Source organism: Delphinapterus leucas, chromosome 20 (genome assembly GCF_059928025.1).
Source record: "Delphinapterus leucas isolate spDelLeu-1000000601 "Yukka" chromosome 20, BTC_Dleu_Yukka2, whole genome shotgun sequence".
Lineage (NCBI taxonomy): Eukaryota > Metazoa > Chordata > Mammalia > Artiodactyla > Monodontidae > Delphinapterus > Delphinapterus leucas.
In genome coordinates, this window is record NC_143148.1 from 6,606,166 (window position 1) to 6,618,589 (window position 12,424).

At 62.9% G+C, this 12,424-nt stretch overlaps 2 protein-coding genes across 2 annotated transcripts in view; one reads left to right on the forward strand and one right to left on the reverse strand.

Annotated features, from left to right (window-relative positions):
* Window positions 1–390: 390 nt before the first annotated feature.
* Window positions 391–2,898, reverse strand: CLEC11A (C-type lectin domain containing 11A). The gene is made up of 4 exons (XM_022586182.3): window positions 2,332–2,898; window positions 1,889–2,078; window positions 1,379–1,570; window positions 391–997 (listed from the first exon to the last, which is right to left on the reverse strand). The coding sequence occupies exons 1-4, from the start codon at window positions 2,476–2,478 to the stop codon at window positions 552–554; spliced, it is 975 nt and encodes a 324-aa protein (XP_022441890.2). The 5' UTR covers window positions 2,479–2,898; the 3' UTR covers window positions 391–551.
* A 4,657-nt stretch (window positions 2,899–7,555) lies between these two features.
* Window positions 7,556–12,424, forward strand: part of SHANK1 (SH3 and multiple ankyrin repeat domains 1) — a 45,029-nt gene continuing 40,160 nt past the window's right edge. The window contains exons 1-5 of the mRNA XM_089902208.1: window positions 7,556–9,470; window positions 9,674–9,877; window positions 10,369–10,440; window positions 11,725–11,833; window positions 11,929–12,080. Coding sequence (XP_089758334.1) covers window positions 9,213–9,470; window positions 9,674–9,877; window positions 10,369–10,440; window positions 11,725–11,833; window positions 11,929–12,080 — 795 coding nt within the window. The 5' untranslated portion in view covers window positions 7,556–9,212. The remainder of the gene's footprint in view (window positions 9,471–9,673; window positions 9,878–10,368; window positions 10,441–11,724; window positions 11,834–11,928; window positions 12,081–12,424) is intronic.

Below are 12,424 nucleotides of genomic sequence, written 5' to 3' on the forward strand. Positions count from 1 at the left end.
ACCATCTGGTGAAACAAGTTTGAGACACACTAAAAAAAATTGAATGGGGGTCTTTCCTGCAGGACTTGTCAGAGCCTTCAGCTCCTTTGTGCCTCCCAGATCTCTTTGATCAGGACCAAGGCCAAGGCCTGGGACAATGACTGACAGGCCCTGGGTCCCAAAGGCCTTGAGTGGGGCACGATGGGGGTGGAGGCGTCAGCAGCGTGTGCACTCGTGTAGTCCAAACATGTGTGTGCAGTAGCGGATGACCGTGTGTACATATGTACGTGTTGTCCATTCACTCTGATCTGGGGCTCAAACAATACCTGTAAAAGGGGGATGGGACCTTGCCCTTCCTGCCTTGCCCCGCTGAGAGATAAAGGCCAAAAGTGCCTCCACTGCCTGCTCAAGTCAGATTCCACAAGGCTTTATTGGCGCCGGACCTAGCCTGGTGCCCACCGCTCCCAGGAAAGACAGGCAAGGAAGGGGTCCCGGCCCCGAAGGAGCCCCCCAGGGATCGCCACAAAGGGCGGATGGTGGGATGGAGTGGAGAGGCGGGGGGCCGGGCCCGCTTAAAAGGGGAACTCGCAAACATAGTAGAGGCGCCGCTCGCAGTCGTGGTCCCACCAGGAGCCGTCGTCCGAGGCCTGCGCCACGCAGTTCTCGAGCGCGCCGCCGTTAGGCTGGTTGGGGCTGAGCGGGTGCGGCGCGGCGCTGGGCCGGGCGCCGGGCTCGGGGCTGGGGGCGCGGTGCCAGGCGAAGAAGGACACGCGCTGGCCGTTCTCGAAGAGGTAGAGGCCCTCGGCGCGCCGGTCGTGCACACCCAGCCACACGGGCCAGTTGTAGGGGGCAAGCGCCGTGCGCAGATGGCGAGTAAGCACTTCCATCTGCTGACGATCCGCCGGCTGCGCCAGGCTTCCGCCCCGCGCCATGCACCGCGCCTGCGCCGCTGCCTGAGCCTCGAAGTCGCGCGAGAGCAGGAAGCACTTGTGGCCAAGGCGCACCCCCTTCAGGCAGCCTGCGGGCGGGGCGGAGCGGAGGTGGGATTAGTGTCTCAAGGGCGGAGCGGAGGCGGGCTCAGAACCGCCAGGGGCTGGGAGAGGGCGTCAGGGCCGCCAGGGGCGGGGCCAGACTGTTGGGGCGGGACTGTAGGGGGCGTGGTGCGGCCAGAGTAGTTTCGGCTCAACAGCGCTGTGGGGAGCGTTCCACCCCACAAGCCCGTCTGCTCCCCGCATTCACCCTCCCCATCAGCCAACACACCCCAAATCTGCAAGAACCCCCTCGCCCCTGACACCCAGGGTCCTCACGTCTCCTCAGACTTTTCCGGACCCCTTTTGCCACCAGTCCCCCATCTGACCCGGATCGTCCCTCTTTCCCCGCCCCACACGGTGCGACTCACCCTCTAAGCGGCCACGCTCGCGTTCGGAACGGCTCTGCGCCTCCTTCAGGGCTTGCAAGGCGTCGCGGGTGTCACCCACCACCTCCCGCAGCTGCCGCAGCCCCCGGCTCAGCTCGGCCACGCGGGTGTCCAACGCGTGCAGACGGACGTGCACCTGGTGCAGGCCTGCGTCCAGGCCGGCCAGGCGACCCACTGCGTATGGACAGGGCGCACGCTGGACCGTGACCCTGGGGGCGGAGCCAGGGGACCAGAGGACCTGGGGGGACCGGGACCTAGGGCTTCTGGGGCGGAGTTGGGGTGGGGGTGGGGTACTCAGGACTCCTGGAAGGTAGGGGCCGGTGGCTCCGGGCTCTTGGGAGGCAAGGCCGGGGATCCGGAGCTCCTGGGGGTATAGGGGCTCCGAGCTGAGCAGTGGGCAACTGAAAGACCCCGGGGCAGTAATAGGACGGTTCGTTTTTGTGAAAATGACCACGGAGGCCTGGGAGCAGGGCGGAGCTAACGATTACTCACGGATATAAGTGAAGGTGTCTTCAGAGGTGGGAGAGGGGCTGGGGCTGAAGTAGGGAGTTGTGGTTGGTTCCTCCTCGCCTTCCTCCCCCTGACCGTCCTTCTCAGTCGCCCAGGCCCCTTTGCCTCCAGGGTTTCCCTCAGGATTTTCGTCCCCCCTCCTAGCAGGCAGTCCCAGGGCTTCCTGTAAATGCTGAGGCAGGGGAGGGATGGTCAGGGCCAGCCTGGCAGCTGCATTCTGACCCCCCAGACACTCCAGCCACCCCTTTCCAGCTGTAAGCTGGCTCTCTGCCCCGAGCCCCTACTCTGAACCCGTCACCCTCACCCTCTGAGCCTAACCCATCCCTCCCGTTGCCCATTTCCCTGACCCTCAAATACGCCCCTCCCAAGCCCACAGTCACCCAGCCGGGTCCCCCCACTAGAGTCCCAGCACTCCCCTAACTCACCTTCAGCATCAGGGCCTCCCTCTCCCGCTCCTCCTCCTGGGGGCTAGCGCATCCCCCCTCCCGCTCCCTCTGGGCTCCCCAAACTCCATGACTGAAGCCCAGGAGCTGGGGTACCACCAGAGCCCCGAGGAGCCAGGCTGCCTGCATCAGGCTGGGCTCGGAGCACCAAAGGCTGCAGAAGGATGTCTCTGAGGAGAGGGATGTTTCTGGGGACTGGAGTGTGTGCAGATCACCAGCCCCCTGGTCCGTGCCTCTCCCAGCTTCTCTCTGGTCCCTCTCCTCCCAACTCCCAACTCCTGTCTCGTCCGTGGTCCGTTGGTCTCCGCTCCTCTGTGTGTGTCTCTCCCCGCCTCTCCTGGCTCCCCCGAGGCCCTGCCTCTGTGGCCGGAAACCTCCAACGTTCCAAAGCTTGGATCCCGCCTGCCTTGGGTCTCCGCACACACCCTCCTCTTCCCACTTTCCAGAGCTTGCTTCCGTCCTGTCCTGCTCTTTCCTTCTGCCACAGCCAAAGTTCCAGAAGGTCAGGAAGAGGATGGAGCCGGCTCCCCAAGGGATCCTGGGGCAGAGCCTCTGCCCAGGAACCACCTCAGGGAGTTGTCGGGGCTGGGCCCTGCTCCCCTCTCTTCCCCCTGGCCAGCGCTCAGGACAGGGGAGACCTCAAGGTCTTGCTAAGGTTGTTATTATCCTGTGGCCACCGTGGCCCACACACCCTGTGGGAGGAGGCTTTCCCACCATTCGCAAGCTCTAGACCACCTCCTGTCCCCAGATCTCCCACCCCACCCTGCCCTCCAAGCCCTTGCCCCAGATGCAAATGAGTGTCTGTGCCTGTCTGTGGGGACACATGCAAAGAGCACGCGTGTGGCTGTGTGTGCAGCCCTAGAAGGTGGGGCTTTTGGATCCATCTGCTTTGCTTTCCTGGAAACCTCCTGCAGGCCGGGTCCTGGGTGGGGCGACGCTGGGGATTCCAGCTGTTCACAGCCCAGCAGACAGACCCACAGGGTGATGGGCTGGGGCAGAGGGGAGGGGAGAGGCTGGGTGGGTGGGGTCAGGAAAGCGTTTTCCGGGAGGTGGAGTAGACAGATGCCCGCTGGGTGCACAGAGAGCTCTGAGCATTCAGCAAGGTACCTCATCTCCCGCCTGGACCACTGCAGTCGCCTCTTCCTGCCTCTCCCCCTCCTTCCTCCCAAGCCCCTCCAATCCACACAGCTTGCCGCAGCCAGAGCAATGCTTCCAAACCACCATAAATCAGATCACATCACTCCCCACTCCCCTGCTCCCCCCAGCTTCCCATCATATGTGGGAGGGAAGCCAAGCCCTGTCCTCTGCACAGGCCTGGCCTGCCCAGCAGTGGGGGCTGGGAAGGATGGGTCCTTTGCACCTCCGCAAGCTCATCACCCCCATTCCCCTCGCACCCTAACTCTCCCCATCCCACCCCCACCCTCCACAAGCTCCAGCCACACTGGCCTCTTTGCTACTTCCTGAACGCTAAGCTCCTTCCCACTTCAGAGCTTTTGCGCTAGCCTTTTCCTCCTTCTAGAAGACTCTTCCCCCAGCTCCTTCTCATCATTGAGGTCTCAGCTCAGAGAGGCCTTCCCCAAGTTAGTTTATTCAAACACCTCATTTTATCTTTTTGGTTGAATCAAGACTGGCATTGCCTTGTTTGTTTGTTTACTTGTTCAGTGTCTGTCTCCCGCCAGTGAAGGCAGGCGTCTGTGTTCATTGCTGTATCCCCAGAGGTAGAACAGGGCCAACTCCACACGTAGTAGGTACTCAATCATTTGAGAGAGGAAGGAAGTAGTCTTTCCTGCGGGGTAACAGCTCAGCCAGAAGACTGAACACTGGATGGTTGTGTTTAGGTGGCAACTCGAGTTCCCCGTGGCACTGGGGGTAGGGGTGGCAGCCAGGGTAGAGGTGGGGAAGGCAGTGGAAGAGAGGCTGCAGAGGCAAGGGAAGCAGGAGGGCAGGCCATGCCCACTCTATGCCAGGCCCGTGCATCATGTAGGGCTTTCCCAGCCTCAGCCCGGCTGGTTGTGCAAGAGAACACGGAGCTCACGGGCCAGGATCGCAGGGCCCACTCTTCAAGGGAGAAAACCGAGGCTCGGAGAGGGGCCGGCTCAGCCTGCTGGAGGTGACCAGCGTGGCGGCAGCTAGCCAAAGCTTCTGGCTCTAAGCAAAAGCAGGGCATCTGCCCTCAGCTGCCGGGAGCCCCAGGAGGGGCCTTGGAAATCAATGCATCCAGCCTTCCATTTTCCGAGAAAGCAGAGGGCAGTGTGACCTTGGGCAGGCTGCCCACCACCTCAGAGCTTGAACCTGTCTCAGGCGCCCATGAAGGGGCCTGGGGACCCCTCACTGAGAGAGAATACACAGGCCGGAAAGGTCTTGTAGGCCGTGGAAGGGTACACAGCCCTTCTCACAGGTGGTGCCAACACGGGCAGCTGTTCTCTCCCCAGGCTCAGCTGCTCACCACCTGGGCTGGTGGATGTGCATCCGGAACCGGGCCTCCTGGGGCTGGGCCAGCACCTGCTCCAGCTCATACCGTGGTACCCGCGAGCCTGCAGCTGGAGGTGCACCCACAGGCTGCTTAGAACTGCCCTCTGCAGGTGCCTGTACTCTGGCTGGTGGCCCTGTTGGAGCTGGGAGAAGGGTAGGAGCCCGGGCTGTGGCGATGCTCTCACCGCTGCCCTACGGGATCTGCCCTATCTCTGCGGGTGTATCCCATGCACCAAGGAGCTGAGCTGCTGAGATGGCTGGGGGTATCCGTGTGAGGAAGAAGGACAGGCAGCTATGGAGTGCCCAGTACTGGACCACAGCAGTCTGAAGACTGAGTCAGGCTACCTGTCTCTGATCCACCACCTCTATCTGACTGGGTGACCTTGGGCAAGTTACTTAACCTCTCTGGGTCTTGGTTTCCCCCTCTGGTAAATGGGGATGGCACAAGTCTGCAGCCCAGAGGACTGGTGTGAGAAGCTGAAGAGTAAATCCAGAACAGAGCCTGGCACACAGGGAGTGTTCAGGAAATGTCAGCAATAATCCTCACGGAGGGGAGCGAAGGCGCAGGGTCGTGCCTCTACATTGGCGTGTGCACACCTGCGTGACGGAGGGCCAGGTGGGTGAGTATGATGGAGATGCAAGCACACATCTCCCTCCACTTCTGTGTCTGTTTCAGGGTTCCGTGTGAGCTGGAGTTCTGAGCAAGCACAGCCGGCTGCGTGCCCGCGTGTGGGGGGTGGGTAGATGCGTGTGCTCTGCCGTGTGCATGCTCCGGCACTCGGGTGTGATATGTACATGATGTAGCTGGGTGTGTTCATGGTAATGTACACTCAGAGCCCTGCATGCCCTGGAGAGAATGTACATGTGGAGATATCTGCAGGGGCAGGGCCAGCTAGTGACTCTCTGCACCTGTGCCTCGGAGGAAGGTGTGTGTGTGAGTGTGTGTGTGTGTGTGTGTGTGTGTGTGTTTGGGGGATATGACAGGAATCTGTAGCTCTCACCATCCAATTTGGGCGGGGTAGAGTCTAGCATCAAATATTTAATTGCACCCTACTGTGTGTAGAGGTGATGGGGGCGATCTGGGAAGGGTCGGTCCTGGGGGTGCGAGGAGAGGTACCCTTGGGGGGCGGGTCCCCATCGTCGGGGTACAGGGGCAAGCAGGGGTGGAGTCAGGGTTCGGGGATCCAGGCGGCTGAGAGGAGCGGTGGGGGAGGGGGCGGAGCCGGCGGTGGCGGGGGGATGGGCGAGGTTTGGGGGCGCGGGGAGGGGCGATGTCTCCTCCGCCGGCTCCCGGAGGGAGGGGAGAGGGCGGAGGGAGGGGAGGGAGGGAGAGAGGGAGAGACAGGGTGAGGGAGAGACAGCGAGAGCGAGAGAGCGAGAAGCGAGGCAGAGGAGGCGCGGAGCTGGCGGCGGCGGCGGCGGCGGCGGCGGCGGCGGCCGGAGGAAGAGGAGGAGGAAGAGCAGGCGGAGACGCGGCGCCCGGAGCCGGCCGGACCGAGCCGGGGGCGGGCTAGCTAAGAGGGGCGCGGCGGCCGCGGCGGAAGGGGGGGCGCTCTGCGGATGGCCAGGCCCGGCCCGCGGGGGGGGTGAGGTCCTCGGACCCCCGCCCGCCCCCCCGGCCCCCGCCCGCCGCCTCCCCGGGCCCGCTCGCCCTCCGGGGCGGTGGGGCATGGCCTGAGGGTCCCCCGTCTCCGGGGGGGTGGGGGGTGGGGGGAGGGGGGAGGGGCCGCGGGCGCCGCCGACCGGGACTCAGCAGACCCGCCAGGCAGGTAAGGGGGCCGAAAACCGGGGGTCTGGGGGAACGGCGGGCCCGGGGCCGCGGGAGGGGGCGGGGGCGCCCCGGACGTCCTTGGCTGAGCGCCGGGCTCCCGGCCCGGGTGTGCGGTGGGGGGGCGGGGGGTGAGGAGGGGAGCGTGGCCCCGGGCGACGTCAAATTAGGTTACGCCCCGGTCCCCCGTGCCCCGTCCCAGATCGCAGACTTGGTGGGAGGATGCAGCCCCCATCCGCCGCCGGCAGAGCCCCCTGCCCGAACCCGCCTCCCCGCGCTCCTGGGCCAAGGGCTCGGTCGCTGTACCCGCCTCTTGGCCCTGCCCGGCCACTCCCCCACCTCGCCCATCCCGGCCCACCTCGGCCCCTCGACCGCTCCTGCGGCCCCACCCCTCGAGGCCCCTTCCCCGGGTCATCCCGGGGCCCGTCTCCGCCGGCGGGGCTCCGGGCCTTGGCCTCCTCCGCCCCCTGCGACCCCTTGTAGCTCTTGCTTCGCCTTCCAGACTCCTCCAGTCCCCTCCCACCCCTTCACAAGCTCCCCCCCATCCCACCCTGTCCCCTCTTCCTTCTCCACCGGCCGGCGCGCCCCCTCGGCTCCTGCCCCCGAGTCCCGCTCCCGGGTGCCCCCGCCCCCTCGCCCCGGACCGGGGCTCTCCCCCACCAGCTTCTTGGCCCGCCCCAGCCCCGGCTCCCTCTCCCCGCCTCTCCCCGCCTCTCTCCGCCTCCATTCATTCTCCCGGGCCGGCTCTCGGCCAAGCCAGCCGCCCCCCGTCCCCCCGCCGCCTCCCAGGGCACCCCCCTCTCCTTCTTCCCCCCCCCCCACCGCCGATTCCTCAGCCCCGTCTCAGTACCAGCTGCGTGCCAGCTATTCTTAGCCGCGGAGCGTTTGATTCATGCCGCCCCGGCGGAGTGTGCCCGCTCCCTCCCTCTGGGCCTGAGGGGGAGGGGCCGGGGAGTCGGGGGCCGCCGCACGCACGGGGGGACCCGGCTAGTTTTGCTTTCAGGCCACTGGCCACCCCATTAGTGCCCGGTTGAGGCTGAGGGTCAGCCAGGGTCAGCGGAGGGGGAGTGGCTGCCAGCCCCAGGTCCGGAGGTGGGATGTGGAGTGGAAGGGTAGGAGGAGGCCGGGGTTTCCGAAAGGGTAAAGCAGGGGCAGCTCTGCGGGGTACCTAGAGGGGGAGGGGGCTTCGAAGCCGTGGCCACCCTTGGGGGAGGGGTTGGCCTGCCCACGGTTAGATGCTAGCTCGCCCACAGCTCTTGGAACTCTCCTCCCCGCCACACATTTTGTCTTCCCTCCCCCAACCCCCCAGCCCATCCCCACTCCCCCAAAGTCAGCAGTACCCACCACTGCTTCCCGTCTCCATGGCAACGTGCAGGAGCCGGGCCTGGTGTGGGGGGGGGGAGGGACAAGACCAGACATTCTGGTTTCCGGTGCTAGGGTGGGGGGGGTGGAGAAAATGAGAGAAAAGGACCCCATCTGGGACTCACCCTTATAAGACTCCCTCAGGGGCAAAGAATAGTGGGGATCTGGAGAGGATCTCTCACCCCAGTCCCCCAGAGTCTCACCCCCCTTCTTAGTCTCCCTCCCAGCCCCCCAGTCTCCCTCAGAGTGGGGCCACCAGTAGTACCAGGCAATGCCAATCCACCCACCCAGCAGCGCCAGGCCTCAAACACACTCACAGGTCATCTGCAGCCACCGTGCACCGACAGGGTGGCTGTCACCTGGTCAGCCCTCCCAGGGCCAGCCTCCCCACCCCCACACACACCCTCTCAAGATGCCCCCAGGAACTTGCACAGGCAACTTCTTGTGGTTCCCTCGGCACACCCCTTGCATGGTACTCTGCCCCGTGGCACCCCCATCTCAGTGCCCCTGCCCCCTGGGATGGTTCCCCAGCAGCCCTCTGCACACATTGTCAGCCACACTTCAGTGAAGTCACCAGCTCCACCCTAGGCTCAAGGCACCTCCCTCTCCCCCTTACTACATCTCAGCCTCACCCCAGTTATCCTCTCCCCCTTACTACATCTCAGCCTCACCCCAGTTATCCTCTCCCCATTACTACATCTCAGCCTCACCCCAGTTATCCAGGAGGAAGATGGGAGGATCTCAGGTGAGGGCCCTGGCTGGGGTCAGGAGGGCAGGATGCCGGTGGGTCGCCCACCTGTCTGTCCTCAGCTAATTTTAGCTGCCTTATCCGTGGCCTGGCAAAGTGGGCCAGTAGCTCCCGCGGTGATTCTGCGGTTTCTGGGACACCACCACGCTGGGTCAGCGGCAAAGTGGGGCGCAGGAGGGGCGGGGGGCTGCGAGCAAGGCCAAGGGCAGGGAAGGAGACGTGCAGGAAGCATGGCAGGGTTGGTGTGTGTGTGTGTGTGTGTGTGCACGAGAGAGGGAGAGGGAGAGAGAGAGAGAGAGAGAGCGCTAGAGCTAGAGCTTGGAGGCTGTAGGAGTGTCTGGGGGGTGTGTCCAGCCTCCTTCCTGCCTCCCTCGGGTGGGGCGGCTGCCCTTGACCATTTGTCCACTGAGTGTGCCTGTGGCCTCCAGGGGGTCTGGGTTCCTAGTCTGACAGCCGCCCTTGGCCCCCCGCAGCCGCCTGTGATGCTGCCGTCCCCCGTCGCCCCGTGGCCCCATGATGACCCACAGCCCCGTGTCAAGCGAGGACGAGGAACGCCACAGTGCCAGCGAGTGTCCCGAGGGGGGCTCAGAGTCCGACAGCTCCCCAGACGGGCCCGGGAGAGGCCCCCGGGGGACCCGGGGCCGGAGCAGCGGGGGACCTGGTAGCCTGGCCTCGGTTCGAGGCCTCCAGGGCCGCTCCATGTCTGTCCCAGACGACGCCCACTTCAGCATGATGGTCTTTAGGATTGGCATCCCTGACCTGCACCAGACAGTGAGCCTGCTGGCCGGAGGAGGGGCGGGGCAGGAGAGGGACCCGAGCCTGCACGGGGAGGCCTCTGGTGCTGGGTGTCCTTACACATGGCCCCCAATTTCCAGACCCCCACGTATTGCCCCCAACACCCACTCTGTCCCTGGAATCACCCACAGCCCCTTCCCACACCACCTCAGGCCCCTTCCTGTTGCCTCCCCCACCAGAAATGCCTGCGCTTCAACCCAGATGCCACCATCTGGACGGCCAAGCAGCAGGTGCTCTGTGCCCTGAGCGAGAGCCTGCAGGATGTCCTCAACTATGGCCTGTTCCAGCCGGCCACGTCGGGCCGCGACGCCAACTTCCTGGAGGAGGAACGGCTGCTGCGGGAGTACCCCCAGTCGTTTGAGAAGGGGGTGCCCTACCTGGAGGTGAGGCCCACAGCCTTCCTGGCCCCTTCACAGATGACAGAAGACACGTCCTGAGACACATCTGCCCCTCCCCATTTTTTCTCCCAGCCAAGACCTTGGCAAGGGAAAACCCAGTGGGCTCTTCTGGATTCGGGGGGCACCTAAGAATCAGAGCCAGAGAGGCCTGAGTTCAGATTACCGTGCCTTCTGCCTCTGACCGGTGGAGTGACCTTGGGCAAGTCATTTTCCAGCCCCAAGCTTCCCATTATCAATCAAAGTGGGAAAGGATGCCCAATTACAGTAGGTATTCTAGAACCTTCCCCATGGGGTCCAGACTCCCTAGGGGTTGCAGTCCACATGCCCCTAGTGGCCTAGCACCGCCGCTCTGCCCACCCAGCCAAGGCTCTGGGGCTGTTTCCACCCTGACCCAGAGTTGACTCCTGGCTCAGAAGGGGGTCCAGACCCCTGATTTTGAGTCTCTGTCTCTCCCTTTACCCCACCCCTGGCCTCAGTTCCGATACAAGACCCGAGTTTACAAACAGACCAACCTGGATGAGAAGCAGCTGGCCAAGTTGCACACGAAGGTGAGAGAACCCTGCTGACACTTGCTCTCCCACCTGGAGCTCCCTGCCCAACCATTTTCTCTCCTATCTCTTCCCAACAGCCCTCCAAGCCTTCTCTGCCTCTGCCAGGGTGCCCCACTTAACTTGGGATGCTGTGTCACATTTGGGACAACCCCAAGGGCCCCTGCTAACCCTATCACAGCCTTTTTTATCTTCTCTCTTTCCTCCTTGTGCCTCTGCTCAGGCTCACACCATTTCCACCACGGTCCCACCTTCTTCATCTTTGGATTCTCCCCTCTCATCTCCTAGGTTCCCTATATCCACTCAGGGCCCCCCTTCCTTGGCCTGTGACTCTGACATCTAGCATCCCTCTGCCTAGGGACTGTTTCATAGACACCCTGCAGTTCCCACAATCCCAGAGCCTAAATCTCTACCAGATCCAACGATGCTTTCCTCCCCAGCCACGTTTATCCTCCTGCTTCCTTGCCCTCCAGTCCTCAGACTGTATGTCCCCTGCATCTCCTCTGGTCCCCCAAAAGCTGGGAAGAAGCCAGGGGGCTGCTTTGGTCAGAAGTGAAGTGAAGGATCCTTGACACTTGGGAAGAAAGCTCCCAGGCATCTTCTCATCCCCATCCCCACTCCACCATGCATTTGTCTCTGTCCTCCCCAAAATATTCCATCCGTCCAGACCTGTACCATCCACTGCAGGTGCTTCCAGACACATACGGCCCCCTGGGTACCTGCAGTGTGGCAGGTCCGAACTGAGCCTCGCTGTGAGTGTGAAATACACACTGGATTTGGAAGACTCAGTACTCCCAAAAGTAAAATATCTCATTAATAAATTTCATGTGGATTACCTGTTGACACGGTAATATTGTAGATATAGTAGATTAAAAAGAGATAGGTCAGGGGCTTCCCTGGTGGCGCAGTGGTTGAGAGTCCGCCTGCCGATGCAGGGGACACGGGTTCGTGCTCTGGTCCGGGAGGATCCCACATGCCGCGGAGCAGCTGCGCGCATGGGCCATGGCCGCTGGGCCTGTGTGTCCGAAGCCTGTGCTCCACAGCGGGAGAGGCTCCACCATACCGCAAAAAAAAAAAAAAAAAGAGAGAGATAGGTCATTAAAGTGAATTTGAATGTAATTGAAAGTTCCCCTTCCTTTTTTAAAAAAAGAAAATGGCGACTACTAGGGACTTTTCAATGACATGTGTGGCTTCCTGTGTATTTCCACTGGACAGCACTGCTCCAGAACCCAGCTTTGCTCCCTTCCTTCCTGACCGGCCTGTCTTCTCTTGTCTATGCCTCAGACGGGGTTGAAGAAGTTCCTGGAGTACGTACAGCTCGGGACATCCGATAAGGTGGCACGGCTGCTGGACAAGGGGCTGGACCCCAATTATCATGACTCGGATTCAGGAGGTAGGGTGGGGGCCGGGCACTTTGGGAGGGCTGGAGAGTTAAGAACAAGGCCTAGGGGTTGCATGTGACCGGCCTTTCCCGTCCGCCCCCACCAGAGACCCCCCTGACGCTGGCTGCCCAGACAGAAGGCTCTGTAGAGGTGATTCGAACCCTGTGCCTGGGCGGGGCCCACATCGACTTCCGGGCCCGGGATGGCATGACAGCGCTACACAAGGCCGCGTGTGCCCGTCACTGCCTCGCTCTCACGGTGAGGTGCCAGATCCTCCCGGGACCCTCCCCAGAGCTCAGAGGCACCCCCAAATTACCATGTTTCTCGCCCAGACTGCATTGGGCCAATTGACCCAGACCCTTCCTCCACCTCTCCTCCATTGCTACTCCTCTGACTGAATCTGATACCCTCCTGGGACCTCCAGGAGTGCCCACCCGCCCCAGCTCAGGGCTCATGATCAGCTGTAGTTGATGGTCACGTGGACCCTTGCCCTACACGCAGGTAGATCATGTTAATTTCCTGACACCCAGAACTTCTCCATTCCCTCTGACCCAGCTCTACACCAACACCTACCTCTGTCTCCCTGACCTGTAGACTCTCCT

Bases quoted from the DNA above. Each gene is read 5' to 3' on its own strand.
- CLEC11A (XM_022586182.3), bottom strand. From the start codon at position 2,478: ATGCAGGCAGCCTGGCTCCTCGGGGCTCTGGTGGTACCCCAGCTCCTG. The intron at 1,571-1,888 runs GTGAGTAATCGT...GTCCATACGCAG, and splicing joins AGACACCTTCACTTATATCC to TGGGTCGCCTGGCCGGCCTG. The intron at 998-1,378 runs GTGAGTCGCACC...CCCCGCCCGCAG, and splicing joins CGAGCGTGGCCGCTTAGAGG to GCTGCCTGAAGGGGGTGCGC.